The sequence below is a fragment of the Tachyglossus aculeatus genome, chromosome 7, assembly GCF_015852505.1.
Source record: "Tachyglossus aculeatus isolate mTacAcu1 chromosome 7, mTacAcu1.pri, whole genome shotgun sequence".
Classification (NCBI taxonomy): domain Eukaryota; kingdom Metazoa; phylum Chordata; class Mammalia; order Monotremata; family Tachyglossidae; genus Tachyglossus; species Tachyglossus aculeatus.
Genome location: NC_052072.1, coordinates 2,062,524 through 2,090,275, shown reverse-complemented (window position 1 = coordinate 2,090,275; position 27,752 = coordinate 2,062,524). Strand labels below are relative to the sequence as shown.

Sequence of the window (27,752 nt, the reverse complement as noted above, 5' to 3'; positions counted from 1 at the left end):
GCCCGGAGAGAGAGAGGAGGGAAGCCCGGGTTGGGGGGGGGTGGGGGGTGTCCATCACAGGGTCCGTAGGGGGAGTTGTCCAAAAGGGGAGACCTTGTGCCTGGAGAGAGGGAAGGGAAGCCCGGGGGAAGCCTGGGCAGGGTCAGGGGTGTCCATCACAGGGTCAGCCGGGGGCGCGATCCTGAAGGGGAGACCGTGCGCCCGGATAGAGAGGAGGGAAGCCCAGTGGGTGTCGGGGGTGTCCATCACAGGGTCGGCCGGGGGGTGCGATCCTGAAGGGGAGACCGTGCGGCCGGAGAGAGAGGAAGGAAGCCCGGGGGGTGTCAGGGGTGTCCATCACAGGGTCGGCCGGGGGCGCATTCCAGAGGAGGGGAGACCGTGTGCCCGGAGAGGGAGGAGGGCAGCCCAGTGGGTGTCGGGGGGGTGTCCATCACAGGGTCGTCGGGGGAGGCGGAGGGGCCGCGCTCAGAACTGGACGTCCAGCACGATGCGGTCCTCGAAGAGGGCGATGAGCAGCATGATGGCGAAGCCCAGGAGCAGGCCCAGGTTCTGCAGGCCGAACTGGCCCAGCGGGCAGCGGGCGGGCTCCTCGCCGTCGCCGTCGCCGTGGAGCATCTCCGGGAGCTGCCGGGCAGAGGGGGTCGGGGGTGCTCAGCCCAGTGCCCGCCCCCCGGCCCCCGGCCCCCCGGCCGCCCCCCGCCCGGGCCCTCACCATATCCACCAGGGCCACGTAGAGGAACATGCCCGCGGTGACGGCGAAGATCCAGAGGGTGATGTCGTTGGCGTACTGGCCCACGGCCGTGCCGATGACCATGCCCACGTAAGCCATCAGCGCCGACAGCAGGTTGTACACGATGGCCTGCCGCACCGTCATCCCCGCCTTCAGCAGCACCGCAAAGTCGCCTGGGCGCACGGGAAGAATAATAGTAATAATGATAATAATAGTAATCATCATCATCATCATCATCATCGAATTTGTTAAGCCTCAGTGACCTCATCTGTCAAATGGGATGAAGACTGTAAGCCCGCCCGCCATGGGACAACCTGATCACCTTGGAACCTCTCCGGCACTTTGAACGGTGCTTTGCACATAGTAAGTGCTTAATAAATGCCATTTAATAATGATGATGATGATGAGAATAATAATAATAATGATAATAACAATAATAATAATAACAATAATAATGATAATAATAATAATAACAACAATAATAATAATAATAGCAATAATAGGATTTGTTAAGCCTTAGTGACCTCATCTGTCAAATGGGATGAAGACTGGGAGGCCGCCCCCCCCGTGGGGCAACCTGATCACCTTGGAACCTCCCCGGCGCTTTGAACGGTGCTTTGCACATAGTAAGTGCTTAATAAATGCCATATAATGATGGTGATGGTGATGATAATAATAATGATAATAATAATAATAATAATAATAATAATAATAATAATAATAATAATGGCACTTATTAAGCCTCAGCGACCTCATCTGTCAAATGGGATGAAGACTGGGAGCCCCCCACCCCGGCCATGGGGCAACCTGATCACCTTGGAACCTACCCGGTGCTTTCAATGGTGCTTTGCATGCAGTAAGCGCTTAATAAATGCCATATAATAATAATGACAATAATAGCGATAATAATAACATCAATAATAATAATAATAATAATAATAATAATAATAATAATAATAATAATAATAATAATAATAATGTAATAATATAATTTGTTAAGCCTCAGTGACCCCATCTGTCAAATGGGATGAAGACTGGGAGCCCGTCCCCCCCCGCCCCTCCATGGGACAACCAGATAACCTTGGAACCTCCCCGGCACTTTGAACGGTGCTTTGCACATAGTAAGCACATAATAAATGCCATCAAAATATACTACTACTACTACTACTACTACTACTACTACTACTAATGATAGCATTTATTAAGCCTCAGTGACCTCATCTGTCAAATGGGGATGAAGACTGTGAGCACCCCCGTGGGGCAACCTGACCACCTTGGAACCTCCCCAGCGCTTTGAACGGTGCTTTGCACATAGTAAGTGCTTAATAAATGCCATAAAATGATGATGATGATAATAATAGTAATAATAATAATAATAATAATACATAATAATAATAGCATTTGCTAAGTCTCAGTGACCTCATCTGTCAAATGGGATGAAGACTGGGACCCCCCCCCCCCCCCCCCCCCCCCCCCCCCCCCCCGCCATGGGGCAACCTGATCACCTTGGAACATCCCCGGCGCCTTGCACAGAGTAAGTGCTTAATAAATGCCATATAATAATGATGATGATAACAATAATAATAATAATAATAATAATAATAATAATGGCATTTATTAAGCCTCATTGACCTCATCTGTCAAATGGGATGAAGACTGGGAGCCCCCACCATGGGACAACCTGATCATCTTGGAACCTCCCCAGTGCTTTGAACAGTGCTTTGCACATAGTAAGTGCTTAATAAATGTCATATAATAATAATGATGATGATGATGATAGTAGTAGTAGTAGTAATAATAATAGAACAGTGCTCAGCACTTAGAACAGTGCTTTGCACATAGTCAGCGCTTAATAAAGACCATCATTAATATTATTATTATTATTGTTATTATAGCATTTATTAAGCCTCAGTGACCTCAATAATAATAATAATAATAATAATAATAATAATAATAATAATAATAATAATAGCATTTATTAAGCCTCAGTGACCTCATCTGTCAAATGGGGATGAAGACTGTGAGCCCCCACCATGGGACAACCTGATCACCTTGGAACCGCCCCAGCACTTTGAACGGTACTTTGCACATAGTAAGTGCTTAATACATGCCATCAAAAAATGATGATGATGATGATGATGATAATAATAATAATAATAATAATAATAATACGAATAAGAATAAGAATGACATTTATTAAGCCTCAGTTCCCTCATCTGTCAAATGGGGATGAAGACTATGAGTCCCCCATGGGACAACCTGATCACCTCGGAACCTCCCCAGCGCTTTGCACAGAGTAAGCGAATAAACGCCATAAAAAAAGCGCTTACTATGTGCAAAGCACTGTTCTAAGTGCAGTAAGCGCTCAATAAATGCAGCATGGCTCAGTGGAAAGAGCCCGGGCTTTGGAGCCAGAGGTCGCGGGTTCCAAGCCCGGCTCCGCCGCTCATCAGCTGGGTGACTTTGGGCAAGTCACTTCACTTCTCTGGGCCTCAGTTCCCTCGTCTGTAAAATGGGGATTAAGACTGGGAGCCCCCCGGGGGCCAACCTGATCCCCTTGTCACCTCCCCAGCGCTTAGAACAGGATGCCCACCCACTCCCCGGGATGCCCACCTGTCCCCTCAGGATGCCTTCCCTCCCGCTCCCCAGGATGCCCACCCACCCCCCGGGATGCCCGCCGACCCTCCAGCCCCCCAGGAAGCCCACCCACCCCCGCAGGATGCCCTCCTGCCCCCTCGGGATGCCCTCCCTCCCGCCCTCCCGCCCCCGGGGATGCCCGCCGCCCCACTCACCCAGCTCGTGCGGGAGCTCGTGGCAGAAGACGGCGATGGAGGTACTGATCCCTCCCGTCAGGCTGGCACTGAAAGCCGCCCCTGCGGGGGATGGCACGCGTTCGCTCATCGCCTCTGGGCGTCCAAGACAGCCCCCCGACACCCGCCGGGCCGTTCTCCACCCCGGCTCCTCCCCTCGAAGCCCCCCTCCACCCTCCGACTGCAACCATCTCATTCATGATAATAATAATAATGGCATCCATTAAGCGCTTACTATGTGCCAAGCACTGCTCTAAGCACTGGGGAGGTTACAAGGAGGTCAGGTTGTCCCCCGGGGGGCTCACAGTCTTCATCCCCATTTTCCAGATGGGGGAACTGAGGCCCAGAGAAGTGACTTGTCCAAAGTCACACAGCTGGCAATTGGCAGAGCCGGGATTCGAACCCATGACCCCTGACTCCAAAGCCCGGGCTCTTTCCACTGAGCCACACTGCTGCGTCATCCTCATCATCACGATTAGGGCATTTGTTCGAATCCTGCCTCCTCCGCGGGTCTGCTGTGTGACTCTGGGCAAAACACGGCGTGGCTCAGTGGAAAGAGCCCGGGCTTTGGAGTCAGAGGTTGTGGGTTCTAATCCCGGCTCCGCCACTTGTCAGCTGGGTGACTTTGGGCTAGTGGCTTCACTTCTCTGGGCCTCAGTTCCCTCATCTGTAAAATGGGGATCGAGACTGTGAGCCCCCCGTGGGACAACCTGATCACCTTGTATCCTCCCCAGCGCTTAGAACAGGGCTTGGCACATTGTAAGCGCTTAACCAACGCCGTCATCATTATTATTATTCTCTGGGCCTCAGTTCTCTCATCTGTAAAATGGGGACTGAGACCGTGAGCCTCGCGTGGGACAACCTGATGACTTAGAACAGTGCTCAGCACATAGTAAGCGCTTAACAAATGCCATCATTTTGGTTTTTTTTTCCACTTCGGGCCTCAGTTATCTCATCTGTCAAATGGGGATGAAGACCAAGAGCCCCATGGGGGACAACCTGATGACCTGGTATCTCCCCGGGCACTTAGAACAGTGCTTGGCACATAGTAAGCGCTTAACAAATACCATCATTATTATGAGAAGCAGCATGGCTCAGTGGAAAGAGCCCGGGCTTGGGAGACAGAGGTTGTGGGTTCTAATCCTGGCTCTGCCCCTTGTCTGCTGTGTGACTTTGGACAACTCACTTCAATTCCCCGGCCCTCAGTTCCCTCATCTGTCAAATGGGGATGAAGTCCGTGGGCCCCCTTTGGGATAACCTGATCACCTTGTAACCTCTCCAGCGCTTAGAACAGCGCTTTGCACATAGTACGCGCTTAACAAATACCATCATTATTATTATAATATTATTATTATTATATCAGAGAAGCAGCGTGGCTCAGTGGAAAGAGCCCAGGCTTTGGAGTCAGAGGTCATGGGTTCAAACCCCGGCTCTGCCAATTAGCTGTGTGACTTTGGGCCAGTCACTTCACTTCTCTGTGCCTCAGTTCCCTCATCTGTAAAACGGGGATAAAGACTGTGAGCCCCCTGGGGGAAAACCTGATCACCTTGTAACCTCTCCAGTGCTTAGACCAGTGCTTGGCATGTAGTAAGTGCTTAATAAATGCCATTATTCTTATTCTTATTATTAGTAGTAGTAGTAGTAAGCGCTCACCCAATGCCACCGTCATTGTTATTAGCGGAAGCCAGCAGAGGAAGGGGGGGCCCGGCTTACCGATGGCCAGCCCTTAATAAATCCCATCATTATTATTATTATTATTAGTAGTAGTAGTAGTAGTAAGTGCTCACCCAATGACACCGTCATTGTTATTAGCGGAAGGCGGCAGAGGAAGGGGGGCTCGGATTACCGATGGCCAGTTCTTAATAAATGCCATTATTATTATTATTATTATTATTATTATTAGTAGTAGTAGTAGTAGTAGTAGTAGTAGTAGTAGTAAGCGCTCAGCCAATGCCACCGTCATTGTTACTAGCGGAAGGCAGCAGAGGAAGGGGGGCCCAGCTTACCGATGGCCAGCCCTTAATAAATGCCATCATTATTATAAATTGGTAGCAGTAAGCGCTCAGCCAGTGCCACCGTCATTGTTGTCAGAGTCAGAGGTCATGGGTTCGAATCCCGACTCTGCCACATGTCTGCTGTGTGACCTTGGGCAAGTCACTTCAATTCTCTGAGCCTCAGTTCCCTCATCTGGAAAATGGGGATTAATACTGTGAACCCCCCATGGGACCACTTGATCACTTTGTATCCCCCCCCAGTGCTTAGAACAGTGCTCTGCACATAGTAAGGGCTTAACAAATGCCATTATTAATAATAATATTATTATTATTATTGTTGTTATTAGCGGAAGGCATCAGAGGAAGGGGGGCCCGGCTTACCAATGGCCAGCCCTTAATAAATGACATCATTATTATTAGTAGTAGTAGTAGTAAGCGCTCACCCAATGCCACCGTCATTGCTATTAGCGGTAGCCGTCAGAGGAAGGGGGGCCCGGCTTACCGATGGCCAGCCCTTAATAAATGCCATCATTATTATTATTAGTAGTAGTAGTAGTAGTAAGCGCTCAGCCAATGCCACCGTCATTGTTATTAGCGGAAGGCATCAGAGGAAGGGGGGCCCGGCTTACCGATGGCCAGCCCTTCATAAATGCCATCACCATTATTATTATTATTATTATTATTATTATTATTATTAATAAGCGCTCAGCCAATGCCACCATCATTGTTATTAGCGGAAGCCATCAGAGGAAGGGGGGCCCGGCTTACTGATGGCCAGCCCTTCATAAATGCCATCATTATTATTATTGTTATTAGTAGTAAGCGCTCACCCAATGCCACCGTCATTGCTATTAGCGGTAGCCGTCAGAGGAAGGGGGGCCCGGCTTACCGATGGCCAGCCCTTAATAAATGCCATTATTATTATTATTATTATTATTATTATTATTATTATTATTTAGTAAGTGCTCACCCAATGCCACCGTCATTGTTACTAGTGGAAGGCGGCAGAGGAAGGGGGGCCCGGCTTACCGATGGCCAGCCCTTAATAAATGCCATCATTATTATTATTATCAGTTAGTAGTAAGCGCTCAGCCAATGCCACCGTCATTGCTGTCAGAGTCAGAGGCCATGGGTTCGAATCCCGACTCTGCCACATGTCTGCTGTGTGACCTTGGGCAAGTCACTTCTCTGAGCCTAAGTTCCCTCATCTGGAAAATGGGGATTAAGACTGTGAACCCCATGTGGGACCACTTGATCACTTTGTATCCCCCCCCCCGCCCCAGCGCTTAGAACAGTGCTCTGCACATAGTAAGGGCTTAACAAATGCCATTATTATTATTATTATTATTGTTATTAGCGGAAGGCGTCAGAGGAAGGGGGGCCCGGCTTACCGCTGGCCAGCCCTTCATAAATGCCATCATTATTATTATTATTGTTATTAGTAGTAAGCGCTCACCCAATGCCACCGTCATTGTTACTAGTGGAAGCCGGCAGAGGAAGGGGGGCCTGGCTAACTGATGGACAGCCCTTAATAAATGCCATTATTATTATTATCATTATTATTATTATTAGTAAGCGCTCAGCCAATGCCACCGTCATTGTTACTAGCGGAAGGCAGCAGAGGAAGGGGGGCCCAGCTTACCGATGGCCAGCCCTTAATAAATGCCATCATTATTATTATGACTATTGGTAGCAGTAAGCGCTCAGCCAGTGCCACCGTCATTGTTGTCAGAGTCAGAGGCCATGGGTTCGAATCCCCACTCTGCCACATGTCTGCTGTGTGACCTTGGGCAAGTCACTTCACTTCTCTGGGCCTCAGTTCCCTCATCTGGAAAATGGGGATTAAGACTGTGAACCCCACGTGGGACCACTTGATCACTTTGTATCTCCCCCAGCGTTTAGAACAGCGCTCTGCACATAGTAAGCGCTTAACAAATGCCATTATTATTAGTAGTAGTAGTAGTATTATTAGTATTATTATTGTTATTAGCGGAAGGCGGCAGAGGAAGGGGGGCCCGGCTTACCGATGGCCAGCCCTTCATAAATGCCATCATTATCATTATTATTATTAGTAGTAGTAAGCGCTCAGCCAGTGCCACCGTCATTGTTGTCAGAGTCAGGGGTCAGAGGTCATGGGTTCGAATCCCCACTCTGCCACATGTCTGCTGTGTGACCTTGGGCAAGTCACTTCCCTGAGCCTCAGTTCCCTCATCAGGAAAATGGGGATTAAGACTGTGAGCCCCACGTGGGACCACTTGATCACTTTGTATCCCCCCTCAGCGCTTAGAACAGTGCTCTGCACATAGTAAGCGCGTTATTGTTATTCTTGTTATTAGCGGAAGGCGGCAGAGGAAGGGGGGCCCGGCTTACCGATGGCCAGCCCGTCGCTGAAGTTGTGCAGCCCGTCGCCCATGATGACCATCCAGGCCAAGCTGGCGATGCCGTTGGCCTTCAGGTGGGTGGCCGAGTGGCAGTGGCCGTGAGAGTGGTGGGACTGGAGGCGGGGCCGCGGCGGGCCGGGGGGCGCGGCCCCCGCCGGGGGGGCCTCCCGGGGGGCGTCCTCCTTGTGGGGGGCGGCGGCGGCCTCCTCCTCCTCCTCCTCCTCCTCCCCCCGGCGGGGGGCCCGCTCCTCCTCCTCCAGAAGGCAGCTCTTGGGCGGGGAGCCCTGCCGGCCTTCCAGCTCCGTCAGCTCCGTGTCGTTCAGCCGGTCCTCGGACAGGGCCGACTCCTCCGCCCCTGCCAAGCCGGACGTCCGTCAGCCGGGAGGGAAGCCCGGACCCCCCCGGACCCCCCGTATGACCGAACGGATCAATCCATCCTATTTATGGAGCGCCTACTGTGTGCACAGCACTGGACTAAGCCCTTCTGAGAGCTCACCTCCTCCAGGAGGCCTTCCCAGACTGAGCCCCTTCCTTCGTCTCCCCCTCTCCATCCCCCCCTTCTTACCTCCTTCCCTTCCCCAAGCCAGCCGTCCGTCAGCCAGGAGGGAAGCCCGGACCCCCCCCGGACCCCCCGTACGACCGAACGGATCAATCAATCCTATTTATGGAGCGCCTACTGTGTGCACAGCGCTGGACTAAGTCCTTCTGAGAGCTCACCTCCTCCAGGAGGCCTTCCCAGACTTCCCCCTCTCCATCCCCCCATCTTACCTCCTTCCCTTCCCCACAGCACCTGTATATATGGATATATGTTTGTACTTATTTGTTATTCTATTTATTTATTTTACTTGTCCATATCTATTCTAGTTATTTTATTTTGTTAGTATGTTTGGTTTCGTCCTCCTTCCCTTCCCCACGGCACCTGTACGTATGTATATATGTTTGTCCATATTTGTTACTCTATTTATTTATTTATTTTACTTGTACATATCTATTCTAGTTATTTTGTTAGTATGTTTGGTTTTGTTCTCTGTCTCCCCCTTTTAGACTGTGAGCCCGCTGTTGGGTAGGGACCGTCTCTACATGTTGCCAACTTGTACTTCCCAAGCGCTTAGTCCAGTGCTCTGCACACAGTAAGCGCTCAGTAAATACGATTGATGATGATGATGATGATGATGACTAAGCGCTTGGGACGTCCAAGTTGGCAGCATCTAGAGACGGTCCCTACCCGACAGCGGGCTCACAGTGTAGAAGGATGATTGACAGGTCTCTAGCTAGACTATTATTGATGCCGGGTGACCTGTTGGGACGCCCGTCTCCCCACTTCTCGACCGGGAGCCCGTTGTTGGGCAGGGATTGTCTCTCTCTGTCGCCTAATTGCTCTTTCCAAGAGCTTAGTACAGTGCTGTACTAGACTGTGAGCCCACTTTTTAGACTGTGAGCCCACTGTTGGGTAGGGACTGTCTCTATATGTTGCCAACTTGTACTTCCCAAGCGCTTAGTACAGTGCTGTACTAGACTGGGAGCCCACTTTTTAGACCGTGAGCCCACTGTTGAGTAGGGACCGTCTCTATATGTTGCCAACTTGGACTTCCCAAGCGCTTAGTACAGTGCTCTGCACACAGTAAGCGCTCATTAAATACGATTGATGATGATGCTCCTGTGGTTTATTCTATTTATTTTATTTATTTATTACTCTATTTATTTATTTATTTTATTTGTACATATTTATTCTATTTATTTTATTCTGTTAATGTGTTTCGTTTTGTTGTCTGTCTACCCCTTCTAGACTGCGAGCCAGCTGTTGGGTAGGGATCGTCTCTAGCTGTTGCCAACTTGGACATCCCAAGCGCTTAGTACAGGGCTGGGCACCTAGTAAGTGCTCAATAAATACGATTGAATGAATGAATGAATGAATGTTCTGCCCACAGTAAGCATTCAATCAATATGATTCCACTCTTGGGTAGGGACTGTCTCTATATGTTGCCAATTTGTACTTCCCAAGCGCTTAGTACAGTGCTCTGCACATAGTAAGCGCTCAATAAATACGATTGATGATGATGATGATTGAATAAAGGAATGAATGGCAGGACTGCAGCTAGAATTCCATTTCTTTCTGTTGATGTCTGTTTACTTGTTTGGATGTCTGTCTCCCGCCTTCTAGACTGTGAGCCCGTTGCTAGGCAGGGATTGTCTCTCTTTGTCGCTGAATTGCACTTTCCAAGCGCTTAGTACAGTGCTCGCCGCACAGTAAGCGCTCAGTAAATACGACAATGAAGGAACAAATTCCAGGCCTCTAGTTAGACTTCCATTTCTTTCTATTGATGCCGGGTGACCTGTTGGGACGCCCGACTCCCCACTTCTAGACCGGGAGCCCGTTGTTGGGCAGGGATTGTCTCTCTTTGTCGCTGAATTGCACTTTCCAAGCGCTTAGTACAGTGCTCTCCACACAGTAAGCGCTCAATAAATATGACTGAATGAAGGAATGAATTCCAGGCCTCTAGTTACACTTCTATTTCTTTCTATTGATGCCGGGTGACCTGTTGGGACGCCCGTCTCCCCACTTCTCGACCGTGAGCCCGCTGTTGGGCAAGGATTGTCTCTCTTTGTCGCCTAATTGCGCTTTCCAAGAGCTTAGTACAGTGCTCCTGTGGTTTATTCTATTTATTTTATTTATTTATTACTCTATTTATTTATTTATTTTATCTGTACATATTTATTCTATTTATTTTACCTTGTTAATATGTTTGGTTTTGTTCTCTGTCTCCCCCTTCTAGACTGTGAGCCCGCTGTTGGGTAGGGACCATCTCTATCTGTTGCCAACTTGTACTTCCCAGTGCTGTGCACACAGTAAGCGCTCAGTAAATACTATTGATTGATTGATTGATTGATTATTCTCTGGGCCTCAGTTCCCTCATCTATCAAATGGGGATGAAGACTGTGAGCCCCACGGGGGGCAACCTGATCACCTTGTATCTCCCCCAGCGCCTAGGACAGTGCTTGGCACATAGTAAGCGCTTAACCAGTGCATCATTATTATTATTCTCTGGGCCTCAGTTCCCTCATCTATCAAATGGGGATGAAGACCGTGAGCCCCACGGGGGACAACCTGATCACCTTGTATCTCCCCCAGCGCCTAGGACAGTGCTTGGCACATAGTAAGCACTTAACCAATGCATCATCATTATTATTCTCTGGGCCTCAGTTCCCTCATCTATCAAATGGGGATGAAGACCGTGAGCCCCACGGGGGACAACCTCGTCACCCTGTATCTCCCCCAGCGCTTAGAACGGTGCTTGGCCCATCGTAAGCGCTTAACAAATACCCTTATCACAAACAACCACCATCACCATTCTTACGATTCTTCTAATTATAATTATTCCTCTTACCGGCCAGGGGTCTGAGCTGGAGCCAGTCGGCTTGGGCTCGGTTGCCGAGCTTGTCGTCCGACGAATTCCGCCCCGAGTTCGATTTCTCAGCCTTCTGCTTGGCGAACCACTTCTGCTTCCCCTGTATCAATCGATCGTATTTATTGAGCGCTTACTGTGTGCAGAGCACTGGACTAAGCGCTCGGGAAGTACAAGTTGGCAACATATAGAGACAGTCCCTACCCAACAGTGGGCTCACAGTCTGAAAGAAAGTTGAGGCCTCGGCCTGAGCGACCCCGCGACCCCGACCGCCACCTCCCCGCCGGACGAAACCCTCAGCAACCCCCGCACCCCACCTCCTTCCCCTCCCCACAGCCCCTGTATATATGTTTGTACAGATTTATTCATCCAGTCGTATTTATCGAGCGCTTACTGTATGCAGAGCACTGTACTAAGCGCTTGGGAAGTCCAAGTTGGCAACAGATAGAGAGCATTCATTCATTCAATCTACTTATTGAGCTCTTACTGTGTACAGAGCACTGTACTAAGCGCTTGGGAAGTACAGGTTGGCAACATCTAGAGACGGTCCCTACCCAACAGTGGGCTCACAGTCGAGAAGGGGGAGACAGAGAACAAAACCAAACATATTAACAAGATAAAATAAATAGAATATGTAAAAGTAAAATAGAGTAATAAATCTGTACAAACATATATACATCTATACAGGTGCTGTGGGGAAGGGAAGGAGGTAAGGCGGGGAGATGGAGAGGGGGAGTCACTCTATTTATTTTCCTTGCACATATTTACTATTCTATTTTGTTAACGATGTGCGTTTAGCTTTAATTCTATTTTTTCTGACGACTTTACACCTGTCCACAGATTTTATTTTGTTATCCAATCAATCAATCGTATTTATTGAGCGCTTACTGTATGCAGAGCGCTGTATTAAGCGCTTGGGAAGTACAGGTTGGGAACATCTAGAGACGGTCCCTACCCAACAGTGGGCTCACAGTCGAGAAGGGGGAGACAGAGAACAAAACCAAACATATTAACAAGGTAAAATGAGTAGAATATGTGCAAGTAAAATAAATCAATAGAGTAATAAATCCGTACAAACATATATACATCTATACAGGTGCTGTGGGGAAGGGAAGGAGGTAAGGCAGGGGAGATGGAGAGGGGGAGTCATTCTATTTATTTTCCTTGCACATATTTACTATTCTATTTTCTTAACGTGTGTTTAGCTTTAATTCTATTTTTTCTGACGACTTTACACCTGTCCACATGTTTTGTTTTGTTGTCTGTCTCCCGCTTCTAGTCTGTGAGCCCATTGTTGGGTAGGGACTGTCTCTACATGTCGCCAACTTGTGCTTCCCAAGCGCTTAGTACAGTGCTCTGCACACAGTAAGCGCTCAATAAACACGATTGAATGAATGAATGAATAGGGACCGTCTCTATATGTCTCCAACTTGGACTTCCCAAGCGCTTAGTCCAGTGCTCTGCACACAGTAAGCGCTCAATAAATACGATTGAATGAATGAATGAATGGCATGGCACTGGGAGGGCGCTTACTATGCGTTGGAACATTCATTCATTCCTTCAATCGTATTTACTGAGTGAAATCAGGGCTCAATAAATCCAACTGAATTCATTCATTCATTCATTCAATTGTATTTATCGAGCACTTACTGTGTGCAGAGCACTGTACTAAGCGCTTGGGAAGTACAAGTTGGCAACACATAGAGACGGTCCCTACCCAACAGTGGGCTGACTGAATGAAGTCAGGGCTCAATAAATCCGGCTGAATGAAGTAAGGGCTTAATAAATATGACTGAATGAATGAAGGGCTCAATAAATCCGACTGAATGAATGAAGTAAGGGCTTAATAAATATGACTGAATGAATGAAGGAAGGGTTCAGTGAATACAACTGAATGAATGAAGCTCAATAAATCCGACTGAATGACATCAGGGCTCAATAAATACAACTGAATGAATGAAGGGCTCAATAAATCCGACTGAATGAATGAAGGGCCCAATAAATATGACTGAATGAAGTCAGGGATCAATTAATCTGACTGAATGAATGAAGTCAGGGCTCACTAAATACGACTGAATGAATGAAGTCAGGGTTTAATAAATATGACTGACTGAATGAAGGGCTCAATAAATCTGACTGAATGAAGTAAAGGCTTAATAAATAGGACTGAATGAATGAAGTAAGGGCTCAATAAATACAACTGAATGAACTCAATAAATACAACTGAATGAATAAACTCAATAAATCCCACTGAATGAAGTCAGGGCTCAATAAATATGACTGAAGGAAGTAAGGGCTCAATTAATCCGATTGAATGAATGAAGTCAGGGCTCACTAAATACGACCGAATGAATGAAATCAGGGCTCAATAAATACGACTGAATGAATGAAGGGCTCAATAAATATGACTGAAGTCAGGGCTCAATAAATCCGACTGAATGAATGAAGTAAGGGTTTAATAAATATGACTGAATGAATGAAGGGCTCAATAAATCCGACTGAGGGATTAAAGCTCAATAAATCCGACTGAATGAAGTCAGGGCTCAATAAACACAACTGAATGAATGAAGTAAGGGCTCAAAAAATATGACTGAATGACTGAAGGGCTCAATAAATATGACTGAATGAATGCAGTCAGGGCTCAATAAATCCAACTGAATGAATGAAGCTCAATAAATCCAACTGAATGAAGTCAGGGCTCAATAAATACAACTGAATGAATGAAGGGCTCAGTAAATCCGACTGAATGAATGATGCAAGGGCTCAAAAAATATGACTGAATGACTGAAGGGCTCAATAAATATGACTGAATGAAAGAAGTAAAGGCTCAATAAATACAACCAAATGAATGAAGGGCTCAATAAATATGACTGAATGAATGGCTCAATAAATCCAACTGAATGAATGAAGTAAGGGCTCAAAAAATTATGACTGAATGACTGAAGGGCTCAATAAATCTGACTGAATGAAGGGCTCAATAAATCTGACTGAATGAGTGAAGTAAGGGCTCAATAAATCTGAATGACTGAAGGGCTCAATAAATCTGAATGAATGAATGAAGTAAGGGCTCAATAAATATGACTGAATGAATGAAGTCAGGGCTCAATAAATCCAACTGAATGAATGAAGGGCTCAATAAATATGACTGAATGACTGAAGGGCTCAATAAATGACTGAATGAATGAAGTCAGGGCTCAATAAATCTGACTGAATGAATGAAGTCAGGGCTCAATAAATCTGACTGAATGAATGAAGTCAGGGCTCAATAAATCTGACTGAATGAATGAAGTCAAGGCTCAATAAATCTGACTGAATGAAGTAAGGGCTCAAAAAATATGACTGAATGACTGAAGGGCTCAATAAATCTGACTGAATGAATGAAGTCAGGGCTCAATAAATCTGACTGAATGAATGATGTAAGGGCTCAAAAAATCTGACTGAATGACTGAAGGGCTCAATAAATCTGACTGAATGAATGAAGTAAGGGCTCAAAAAATGACTGAATGACTGTAGGGCTCAATAAATCTGACTGAATGAATGAAGTAAGGGCTCAGTAAATATGACTGAATGACTGAAGGGCTCAATAAATATGACCGCATGAATGAAGTAAGGGCTCAACGAATACAATTGAATGAATGAAGGCCTCAATAAATCCGACTGAATGAATGAATGAAGGGCTCAAAAAATCCGACTGAATGACTGAAGGGCTCAATAAATCTGACTGAATGAATGAAGGGCTCAATAAATCCGACTGAATGAACGAAGGCACTTGGGTCTCCCGGGGGCCGGCTCTCCCCTCCGAGGTCAGAGGGCATCGTCCGGCGGCGGTGGCGGTCCCCCCTCCTCCGGGCAGCCCTCCGCGCCTCCCCCCCGGGGCCCGCGGCGCAGACGAACCCGCTGCTGCTTGTAGTGCTTGAACATGCGGATGCAGTGCTCGATGATGAACAGCAGGTAGACGCCCCCCAGGGCCACCAGCCCCTTCAGCACGGCGTCGTACACCTCCAGGAAGCTCTCGCCCTCCGCCTCGTGCCCGTCATCGTGCCCGTGGCCGTGCCCGTGATCGTGGCTGTGCTCTCCCTGGGACTGGGGGAAAGGCCTCCGGGTCGACGAGCGGCTCCTCGCCCGGCTGCCCGCCTCCCCCCGCTTCCGCCCCGCGAGGGGCAGGGAGCGTCTCCCCTCGCGGCCGAGTTGTACTTTAATAATAATAATAATAATTAAGCGCTTACTATGTGCAAAGCGCTGTTCTAAGCGCTGGGAGGATACAAGGCGATCAGGCTGTCCTGCGTGGGGCTCACAGTCATCATCCCCGTTTTACAGATGAGGTCACTCAGGCTCCGAGAAGTTAAGTGACTTGCCCAAGGTCACACAGCAGACATGTGACAGAGCCGGGATTCGAACCCACGACCTCTGACTCCAAAGCCCGGGCTCTTTCCACTGAGCCACGCTGCTTCTTTCGGCGCGCAAGGAGCGCTCAGTAGGTACAAACGACCCCGGGCGAGCATTGTCCGTCCAAACCACCCGCCGCTTCCGTTCCTCCGATGGGGACGGGAAAAAAAACGGATGCCCGGTCCTCGGTTTCCCCACAGGAGACTGATTCTCGACCTCTCTTCCTTTGATTGACTGAGCCCCCTTCTTCCTCTCCCCCTCCCCCTCGCTTTACCTCCTTCCCCTCCCCAAACCACCTGTATATAAATACCATCATCATTATTATTGTTATTATTATTATTATTATTACTAATAATAATAGCATTTTATGAGGATGCTCCACACCAGTGCTCAGAACAGTGACTGGCACCTAATCGGCACTTAATAAATACCATCATCGTTATTATTGTTATTATTATCATTACTACTAATAAGAATAACATTTTATGAGGATGCTCCACACCAGCGCTCAGAACAATGACTGGCACCTAGTCGGCGCTTAAAAAATATCATCATTATTATTATTATTATTATTACTACTACTAATAATAGCATTTTATGAGGATGCTCCACAGCAGCACTCAGAACAGTGACTGGCACCTAGTCGGCGCTTAAAAAATACCATCATCATTATTATTGTTATTATTATTATTACTACTACTAATAATAGCATTTTATGAGGATGCTCCACACCAGCGCCCAGAACAGTGACTGGCACCTAGTTGGCGCTTAAAAAATACCGTCATTATTATTGTTGTTATTATTATTATTATTATTATTACTACTACTAATAATAATAGCGTTTTATGAGGATGCTCCACAGCAGCTCCCAGAACAGTGACTGGCACCTAGGCAGCGCTTAAAAAACACCATCATCATTATTATTGTAATCATTACTATTACTAATAATAGCATTTTATGAGGATGCTTCACACCAGCGCTCAGAACAGTGACTGGCACCTAGTCAGTGCTTAAAAAATACTATCATCATTTTTATTATTATTATTAATACTACTACTAATAATAGCATTTATTAAGTGCTCACTATGTGCAAAGCACTGTTCTAAGTGCTGGGGAGGTTACAAGGTGACAAGGTCGTCCCACGGGGGGTTCCCAGTCTTAAACCCCCTTTGACAGATTCATTCATTTATTCAATCGTATTTATTGAGCGCTTACTGTGTGCAGAGCACTGTACTAAGCGCTTGGGAAGTCCAAGTTGGCAACATATAGAGACGGTCCCTGCTCAATAGCGGGCTCACAGATGAGGCCTGGAGAATAATAATAATAATAATAATAATAATAATAACAACAACAACAACAACAACAATAATAATAATAATAATAACATTTGTTAAGCGCTTAATATGTGCAAAGCACTGTTCTAAGCGCTGGGGGGATACAAGGCGATCAGGTTGTCCCACGTGGGGCTCACACTCTTAATCCCCATTTTACAGATGAGGTCACTGAGGCCCAGAGAAGTGAAGCGACTTGCCCAAAGTCACCCAGCTGACAATTGGCGGAGCCGGGATTTGAACCCATGACCTCTGACTCCCGAGCCCGGGCTCTTTCCACTGAGCCACGCTGATTATTATTATTTTTCTACTGTACCCAGCTAGCAGGGAAACACCCGAGCAGTGTGCGCATTTCCCCTTTTGTCGCCGAGCTTTGAAGGCGGTTCTCTTCCAGCCCCCTTGGGCAATGTCGGAAAGAGCGCGTGCCCCTTTACCCCCCTACCCCTATTACTCTATTTCTTTCTTTATTTTATTTGTACATATTTATTCTATTTATTTTATTTTGTTAATATGTTTTGTTTTGTTGTCTGTCTCCCCCTTTTAAACTGTAAGCCCGCTGTTGGGTAGGGACCGTCTCTAGATATTGCCAACTTGGACTTCCCAAGCGCTTAGTCCAGTGCTCTGCACGCAGTAAGCACTCAATAAATACGATTGAATGGATGAATGAATGTTGGGTAGGGACCGTCTCTAGATGTTGCCAACTTGGACTTCCTAAGTGCTTAGCCCAGTGCTCTGCACACAGTAAGCACTCAATAAATATGATTGATTGATTGATTGACTGAGCCCACTGTTGGGTAGGGACCGTCTCTATATGTTGCCAACTTGTACTTCTCAAGCGCTTAGTACAGTGCTCTGCAAACAGTAAGCGCTCAATAAATACAATTGAATGAATGAATGAATAAATACGATTGAATGAATGAATGAATGTTGGGTACGGACTGTCTCTAGCTGTTGCCAAGTTGTACTTCCGAAGCGCTTAGTACAGTGCTCTGCACACAGTAAGCACTCAATAAATACGACAATGAACGAACGAATGTTGGGTAGGGACCGTCTCTAGATGTTGACAATTTGTACTTCCCAAGCCCTTAGTCCGGTGCTCTGCACACAGTAAGCGCTCAATAAATACGATTGAATGAATGAATGAATGTTGGGTAGGGACCGTCTCTAGATGTTGCCAACTTGTACTTCCTAAGCGCTTACTTAGTCTAGTGCTCAGCACACAGTAAGTGCTCAATAAATACGATTGAATAAATGAATGAATGTTGGGTAGGGACCGTCTCTAGATGTTGCCAAGTTGTACTTCCCAAGCACTCAGTCCAGTGCTCAGCACACAGTAAGTGCTCAATAAATACAACTGAATGAATGAATTAATGTTGGGTCGGGACCGTCTCTAGATGTTACCAACTTGTACTTCCCAAGCGCTCAGTCCAGTGCTCTGCACACAGTAAGTGCTCAATACATATGATTGAATGAATGAATGAATGTTGGGTAGGGACCGTCTCTAGATGCTGCCAAGTTGTACTTCCCAAGCACTCTGTCCAGTGCTCAGCACACAGTAAGTGCTCAATAAATACGACTGAATGAATGAATGAATGTTGGGTAGGGACCGTCTCTAGATGTTGCCAAGTTGTACTTCCCAAGCACTCAGTCCAGTGCTCTGCACACAGTAAGTGCTCAATACATATGATTGAATGAATGAATGAATGAATGTTGGGTAGGGACCGTCTCTAGATGTTACCAACTTGTACTTCCCAAGCGCTCAGTCCAGTGCTCAGCACACAGTAAGTGCTCAATAAATACGACTGAATGAATGAATGAATGTTGGGTAGGGACCGTCTCTAGATGTTGCCAACTTGTACTTCCCAAGCACTCAGTCCAGTACACTGCACACAGTAAGTGCTCAATAAATATGATGGAATGAAAGTGGACGCCCCCAAATCCCCACCCCGGGGCAGACTGACAACGGGGGGGTTGGGGGGCAGCCGGTCCCTCCTCCCTCCAAGGCCGACGGGCTATGGTGGGGACGCCTCCCCGCCGCAGGGGGCCGGGAAATGGGGGGCGGCGAGGGGGGCACCCGGGGGGGGCACTCACGTGGGGCAGCAGGTGGAGGAGGGCGTCCCCGCTCATGGTGCCCACGGCCAGGGCCACCAGGAAGGTGAGCAGGAACTTGAAGCAGCCTTGCTTGATGATGGGGATGAGGAGGACGCCGAGCAGGGACAGGAGGCTGATGACCGTGATGGAGATCAGCCCGCAGATCCAGGCTGGATGCGGGGGGACAGAATCATAATCACCATCATGATAACAATAACAATAATAATAATGGCATTTATTAAGCGCTTACTATGTGCAAAGCACTGTTCTAAGCGCTGATGGCATTGATTCCCCCCATGTTACCTCGTTCCCTTCCCCACAGCACAGGTATATGTATAAGCCTGTGCATATTTATTGCTCTATTTATTTATTGATTTTACTTGTACATATCTATTCTATTTATTTCATTTCGTTAGTATGTTTGGTTTTGTTCTCTGTCTCCCCCTTTTAGACTGTGAGCCGCTGGTGGCGTTGATTCCCCCCGCCTTACCTCCTTCCCTTCCCCACAGCACAGGTATATGTATATGCCTGTACATATTTATTGCTCTATCTATTTATTTATTTATTTATTTATTTATTTATTTATTTAACTTGTACATATCTATTCTATTTATTTTATTTCGTTAATATGTTTGGTTTTGTTCTCTGTCTCCCCCTTTTAGACCGTGAGCCGCTGATGGCATTGATTCCCCCCGCCTTACCTCCTTCCCTTCCCCACAGCACCTGTATATATGTCTATATGCCTGTACATATTTATTACTCTATTTATTTGACTTGTACATACCTATTCTATATATTTTATTCTGTTAGTATGTTTGGTTTTGTTCTCTGTCTCCCCCTTTTAGACTGTGAGCCCACTGTTGGGTAAGGACTATCTCTATATGTTGCCATCTTGTACTTCCCAAGCACTTAGTACAGTGCTCTGCACACAGTAAGCCCTCAATGAATACGATTGATTATTATTATTGTTATTATTACCTCGTAACCTCCCCAGTGCTTAGAACAGTGCTTCCCCCCATCTTACCTCCTTCCCTTCCCCACAGCACCTGTATATATGTATATAAGCCTGTACATATTTATTACTCTATTTATTTATTTGACTTGTACATATCTATTCTATTTATTGTATTCTGTTAGTATGTTTGGTTTTGTTCTCTGTCTCCCCCTTTTAGACTGTGAGCCCGATGTTGGGTCGGGACCGTCTCTATATGTTGCCATCTTGTACTTCCCAAGTGCTTAGTACAGTGCTCTGCACACAGTAAGCGCTCAATGAATACGATTGATTGATTATTATTATTGTTATTATTACCTTGTAACCTCCCCAGCGCTTAGAACAGTGCTTCCCCCCATCTTACCTCCTTCCCTTCCCCACAGCACCTGTATACATGTATATATGCCTGTACATATTTATTACTCTATTTATGTATTTATTTTACTTGTACTTATCTATTCTATTTATTTTATTCTGTTAGTATGTTTGGTTTTGTTCTCTGTCTCCCCCTTTTAGACTGTGAGCCCACTGTTGGGTAGGGACTGTCTCTAGATGTTGCCATCTTGGACTTCCCAAGCGCTTAGTCCAGTGCTCTGCACACAGTAAGTGCTCAATAAATACAATTGATTGATTGATTGATTGATTACCATGTGCAAAGTGCTGGGGCGCTCACTATGTGCAAGGCACCTAAGCACTGGGGAGGTTACAAGGTGATCAGGTTGTCCCATGGGGGGCTCACAGTCTTCATCCCCATTTGACAGATAATAATAATAATAATAATAACGGCATTTATTAAGCGCTTACTATGTGCAAAGTACTGTCCTAAGCCCTGGGGAGATTACAAGGTGATCAGGTTGTCCCAAGGGGGGCTCATAGCCTTAATCCCCATTTGGCAGATAATAATGATAATAATGATGGCATTTATTAAGCGCTTACTATGTGCAAAACACCTAAGCACTTGGGAGGTTACAAGGTGATCAGGTTGTCCAAAGGGGGGCTCACAGTCTTCATCCCCATTTGACAGATAATAATAATAATAATAATAATAATGATAATAATAATAATAACAATAACAATAATAATAATGACAGCATTTATTAAGCGCTTACTATGTGCAAAGCACCTAAGCACTGGGGAGGTTACAAGGTGATCAGGTTGTCCCACGAGGGGCTCGCAGTCTGACAATTGGCTCCCAGCTGACAATTGGCAGAGCCGGAATTAGAACCCGTGACCTCTGACTCCAAAGTCCAGGCTCTTTCCATTGAGCCACGCTGCTTCTCTAACTTAACTTCTCAGTGCCTCAGTTCCCTCATCCATCAAATGGGGATGAAGACAGTGAGCCTCCCCATGGGACAACCTGATCACCTTTCAATCAATCAATCAATCATATTTATTGAGTGCTTACTATGTTCAGAGCACTGTACTAAGCGCTTGGGAAGTACAAATTGGCAACATATAGAGACAGTCCCTTCCCAACATTGGGCTCACAGTCTAGAAGGGGAACCTTGTAACCATGTAACCTCCCCAGCGCTTAGAACAATGCTTGGCACATAGTAAGCCCTTAATGAATGCCACTATTATTATTAGGATGAATGAATGACAGAACAAAATCAATCAATCCTATTTATTGAGCGCTTATTGTGTGCAGAGCACTGTACTAAACACTTGGGAAGTCCAAGTTGGCAACATATAGAGATGGTCCCTACCCAATAGTGGGCTCACAATGTAGAAGGGGGAACAAAATCCCACACCACGGGCCCTCGCCTGCCGGGGAGACCCGAGTGTGAGCCCACTGTTGGGTAGGGACCGTCTCTAGATGTTGCCGACTTGTACTTCCCAAGCGCTTAGTACAGTGCTCTGCACACAGTAAGCGCTCAATAAATACGATTGAAAGAATGAATGAATGTTGGGTAGGGACCGTCTCTAGATGTTGCCGACTTGTACTTCCCAAGAGCCTAGTCCAGTGCTCTGCACACAGTAAGCGCTCAATATGATTGAATGAATGAATGAATGAGTGGGCAACAGGGAAAAAATAAGGGCGAAGGTTTAGTGTCCACCCGCCCGCTCGCCCGCCCTTTCTCCTGACCTGAGGCCCCGACCTTCTCGCTGGGCTCGGGCCTGGGGTTGCAGTCGCCCCTGAGATGGCCGCTCTTAGTCCAGTGCTCTGCACACAGTAGGCGCTCAATAAATACGATTGAATGAATGAGTGAATGAGTGGGCGACGGGGAAGAAAAAGGGCGAAGGTTTAGTGTCTGCACGCCGCCCGCCCGCCCTTTCTCCTGACTTGAGGCCCCAACCTTCTTGCCGGGCTCGGGCCTGGAGTTGCGGTCACCCCTGAGATGGCCGCTCTTAGTACAGTGCTCTGCACACAGTAAGTGCTCAATAAATGCGATTGAATGAATGAATGAGTGAATGAATGAATGAGTGGGCGACGGGGAAGAAAAAGGGCAAAGGTTTAGTGTCCACCCACCCGCTCGCCCGCCCTTTCTCCTGACCTGCGGCCCTGACCTTCTCGCCGGGCTCGGGCCCGGGGTTGCGGTCGCCCCTGAGATGGCTGCTCTTAGTCCAGTGCTCTGCACACAGTAGGCGCTCAATAAATACGATTGAATGAATGAATGAGTGGGTAACGGAAGAAAAAGGGCGAAGGTTTAGTGTCTGCCCGTCCACTCTCCCGCCCTTTCTCCTGACCTGAGGCCCCGACCTTCTCACCGGGCTCGGGCCCGGAGTTGCGGTCACCCCTGAGTTGGCCGCTCTTAGTCCAGTGCTCTGCACACAGTAAGCGCTCAATAAATACGATTGAATGAATGAATGAATGAATGAGTGGGTAACGGAAGAAAAAGGGCGAAGGTTTAGTGTCTGCCCGTCCACTCTCCCGCCCTTTCTCCTGACCTGAGGCCCCGACCTTCTCGCCGGGCTCGGGCCCGGAGTTGCGGTCACCCCTGAGTTGGCCGCTCTTAGTCCAGTGCTCTGCACACAGTAAGCGCTCAATAAATACGATTGAATGAATGAATGAATGAATGAGTGAGTAACGGAAGAAAAAGGGCGAAGGTTTAGTGTCTGCCCGTCCACTCTCCCGCCCTTTCTCCTGACCTGAGGCCCCGACCTTCTCGCCGGGCTCGGGCCCGGAGTTGTGGTCACCCCTGAGTTGGCCGCTCTTAGTACAGTGCTCTGCACACAGTAAGCGCTCAATAAATACGATTGAATGAATGAATGAGTGGGCGATGGGGAAGAAAAAGGGCAAAGGTTTAGTGTCCGCCCGCCCGCTCGCCTGCCCTTTCTCCTGACCTGAGGCCCCGACCTTCTTGCCAGGCTTGGGCCCGGGGTTATGGTCTCCCCTGAGATGGCCACTCTTAGTCCAGTGCTCTGCACACAGTAAGCGCTCAATAAATACGATTGAATGAATGAATGAATGAGTGGGCGATGGGGAAGAAAAAGGGTGAAGGTTTAGTGTCCGCCTGCCTGCCCTCCCGCCTGCCCTTTCTCCTGATCTGAGGCCCTGACCTTCTCGCCGGGCTCGTACCCGGGGTTGCGGTCGCCCCTGAGATGGCCGCTCACAGTACAGCGCTCTGCACACAGTAGGCGCTCAATAAATACAAATGAATGAATGAATGAGTGGGCGATGGGGAAGAAAAAGGGCGAAGGTTTAGTGTCCGCCCGCCTGCCCTTTCTCCTGACCTGAGGCCCCGACCTTCTCGCCAGGCTGGGGCCCGGGGTTGCGGTCGCCCCTGAGATGTCTGCTCTTAGTCCAGTGCTCTGCACACAGTAAGCGCTCAATAAATACGATTGAATGAATGAATGAATGAGTGGGCAATGGGGAAGAAAAAGGGCGAAGGTTTAGTGTCCACCCGCCCGCTCGCCCACCCGCCCTTTCTCCTGACCTGAGGCCCCGACCTTCTCGCTGGGCTCGGGCCCAGGGTTGCGATCTCCCCTGAGATGGCCGCTCTTAGTACAGCGCTCTGCACACAGTAGGCGCTCAATAGATACGATTGAATGAATGAATGAATGAGTGGGTGATGGGGAAGAAAAAGGGCGAAGGTTTAGTGTCCACCCGCCCGCTCTCCCGCCCGCCCTTTCTCCTGACCTGAGGCCCCGACCTTCTCGGCGGGCTCGGTCCCGGGGTCGCGGTCCGCCCTGAGCTGTCCGCCGGGAGGGTGGGCGTGGGGCCGGGCGCAGAGGCGGCTGTCGATCTGGTAGAGCAGCGCGGGGCACAGGTAGGCGAAGAGGTCGGGGGAGATGGGCCCGCTGGAGCTCACCCCGAAGTTACGCAGCAGCTGGCTGCCGTTGAGGCACTGGGGACATCGGCACCGCGTCAGGCCCGCGCCCCCCCCCCCCCCCCCCGCAACCCCAACCGGCCATGGCAGCGTCACACCCTCGCCCCTTACACCCTCACGTTTTCCTTCCCTCAGCCCTTCATGCTTTCCTCACACCCTCGCTCCCTCGCACTTTCTCTCCCTCACACCTTCACACCTTCGTTCCCTTACACCCTCACACTTTCACTCCCTCATGCTTTCATGCCCTCACACCCTCACATCTTCATTCCCTCACACCTTCACTCCCTCACACCTTTGTTCCCTTACACCCTCACACCCTCACATCTTCAATCCCTCACACCCTCACACTTTCACTCCCTCATGCTGTCATGCCCTCACACCCTCACATCTTCAATCCCTCACACCCTCACACTTTCACTCCCTCACACCCTCATGCTTTCATGCCCTCACACCTTCACTCCCTTAATCCTTTACACCTTCACACTTTCACTCCCTCACTTTCACTCCCTCACACCTTCACACCCTCAAACCCTCACTTTCACTCCCTCACATCTTCATTCCCTGACACCCTGACACTTTCACTCCCTCACACCCTCATGCTTTCATGCCCTCACACCTTCACTCCCTTAATCCTTTACACCTTCGCACTTTCACTCCCTCACTTTCACTCCCTCACACCTTCACACCCTCAAACCCTCACTTTCACTCCCTCACATCTTCATTCCCTGACACCCTGACACTTTCACTCCCTCACACCCTCATGCTTTCATGCTCTCACACCTTCACTCCCTCAATCCTTTACACCTTCACACTTTCACTCCCTCACACGTTCACTCCCTCACACCTTCACTCCCTTACATCCTCACACCTTCACTCCCTCAAACCCTCACTTTCAGTCCCTCACATCTTTGTTCCCGGACACCCTCACACTTTCACTCCCTCATACCCTCATGCTTTCACGCCCTCACACCTTCACCCCCTCAATCCTTTACACCTCCATTCATTCATTCAATCATATTTTTTGAGCATTTACTGTGTGCAGAGCGCTGTACACACCCTGACTCCCTCACACCTTCGCTTCCTCACGCCTTCACACTTCCACTCCCTCGCATCCTCAAGCTTTCACGCCCTCACAACTTCACTCCCTCAATCCTTTACCCCCTCACACTTTCACTCCGTTACACCCTCACGCCTTTGCTCCCTTACACCCTCACACTTTCACGCCCTCACACCTTCACTCCCTCAATCCTTTACACCTTCACATTTTCACTCCCTCACACCCTGACACCTTTGCTCCCTTACCCCCTCACACCTTCGCTCCCTTACCCCCTCGCTTCCACTCCCTCATACCCTTGTGCTTTCACGCCCTCACAGCCTCACTCCCTCAATCCTTTACACCCTCACACTTTCACTCCCTCACACCTTAGCTCCCTCACACTCTCATACTTTCATGCCCTCACCCCCTCATGTTCTCCCACCTTCACTCCCTCACGCCTTCACTCCCTTACGCTCGCACACCTTCATGCCCTCACACTCTCACACCTTCACTCCCTCACGCCTTCACTCCCTTAAGCTCTCACACCTTCACGCCCTCACACCTTCACTCCCTCACACTCTTACATCTTCACGCCCTCACACTCTCACAATTTCACTCCTTCAAGCTCTCACACCTTCACGACCTCACACTCTCACAACTTCACTCCTTCACTCCCTTACGCTTTCACACCTTCATGCCCTCACTCTCACACCTTCACTCCCTCACGCCTTCACTCCCTTACGCTCGCACACCTTCATGCCCTCACACTCTCACACCTTCACTCCCTCACGCCTTCACTCCCGTAAGCTCTCACACCTTCACGCCCTCACATGCTCACACCTTCACTCCTTCACGCTCTCACACCTTCACGCCCTCACACTCTCACACCTTCACTCCCTTCCACTCTCACACCTTCATGCCCTCACGCCTTCACTCCCTTACGCTTGCACACCTTCATGCCCTCACACTCTCACACCTTCACTCCCTCACGCCTTCACTCCCGTAAGCTCTCACACCTTCACGTCCTCACATGCTCACACCTTCACTCCTTCACTCCCTTACACTCTCACACCTTCACGCCCTCACACTCTCACACCTTCACTCCCTCACTCCCTTCCGCTCTCACACCTTCATGCCCTCACACTCTCACACCTTCACTCCCTCATTCCCTTAAGCTCTCACACCTTCACTCCCTCACATCTTCACTCCCTCACACCATCACTCTCCTACATTTTCATGCCCTCACACTCTCACACCTTCACTCCCTCACACCTTCACGCCCTCACACTCTCACACCTTCACTCCCTCACACCTTCACGCTCTCACACATTTACGCCCTCACACCTTCACTCCCTCATGTCTTCACTCCCTCACACCACTCTCCCACACCTTCACTCCCTCAGGTCTTCACTCCCTCACGTCTTCACTCCCTCACGCCCTTCCACTCTCACACCATCACTCCCTCACACCTTCACTCCCTCATCCCCTCACTCCCATACACTCTCACACTCCATCATGCCCTCACAGGTCCACGGCACCACCCGCTCCCGGTGTAATGCCCTCACTGTCACGTCCTCACGTTCTTACCTTGGCATGCCCTCAGGCCCTCAGGCCCTCTCCCCCTCACGGCGCCATGCCCTCACACGCTCACATCATCACTCCCTCACCCCATCGACTTCGGGGCATGGTGCCCTCCTGCCCGGGGAGGGGGAACACCGAGCGCTTAGTCCAGTGCTCTGCACACAACAAGCGCTCAATAAATACGACTGAATGAATGAATCGGATGAACACGGGCCATCAACTCTCCGCCGGTAGCGGAAATCTGATCCGCGGAGAGCCATTTCTCGGAGCCGATCAATCAGTCAATCGTATTGAGTGCTTACTGTGTGCAGGGAGAGCACTGGACTAAGCGCTTGGGAAGAAAAAGATGGAAAACTTGAATTTTTCATCGCCACCACCCCAAGGTGGGATTTGAACCCCCAGTCCCCGGCACCGTAGCCTGGCGTCTTGCCTCCTGCACGGCCGAGGGCTCCTCAGCGGGTCAGGCCGGTCCCCCGGGTAGCCCCCCGCCCCGTCCCGCCCGCCCCGGTCTCCCCCGCGCTCACGTCTTCGTGTCGGTGGTCGCCCCGCTCCTTGTGCCCGGGGGCCGGGAAGGTGGCACCGTCGTCGGCGTCCTTGGGGCCCACCTCCTTGTCGGGGGCCTCCCGCTTGCGGGCCCGCCTCCGCGGGGCCTCGCCCTCGGGCCCGGCGCCCGCCATCGCCGCCGCCGCCGCCGCCTCCTCCTCCTCCTCCGCGGGTGGCCCGTGCTTGTTGACGTGGTTGTGCCC

At 49.0% G+C, this 27,752-nt stretch overlaps 1 protein-coding gene across 1 annotated transcript; it reads right to left on the bottom strand.

Annotated features, from left to right (window-relative positions):
- Window positions 1-135: 135 nt before the first annotated feature.
- Window positions 136-27,752, bottom strand: SLC39A10 (solute carrier family 39 member 10). The gene is made up of 9 exons (XM_038748906.1): window positions 27,531-27,752; window positions 24,200-24,407; window positions 19,128-19,297; window positions 15,214-15,402; window positions 11,302-11,422; window positions 7,905-8,270; window positions 3,523-3,603; window positions 713-903; window positions 136-624 (listed from the first exon to the last, which is right to left on the bottom strand). The coding sequence occupies exons 1-9, from the start codon at window positions 27,681-27,683 to the stop codon at window positions 466-468; spliced, it is 1,638 nt and encodes a 545-aa protein (XP_038604834.1). The 5' UTR covers window positions 27,684-27,752; the 3' UTR covers window positions 136-465.

Coding starts and splice junctions, on each gene's coding strand:
- SLC39A10 (XM_038748906.1), bottom strand. CDS start 27,683: ATGGCGGGCGCCGGGCCCGAGGGCGAGGCCCCGCGGAGGCGGGCCCGC. Junction 15,403..19,127: donor TCCTCCACCTGCTGCCCCAC/GTGAGTGCCCCC, acceptor CCTTTCCCCCAG/TCCCAGGGAGAGCACAGCCA. Junction 625..712: donor ACGTGGCCCTGGTGGATATG/GTGAGGGCCCGG, acceptor TCTGCCCGGCAG/CTCCCGGAGATGCTCCACGG.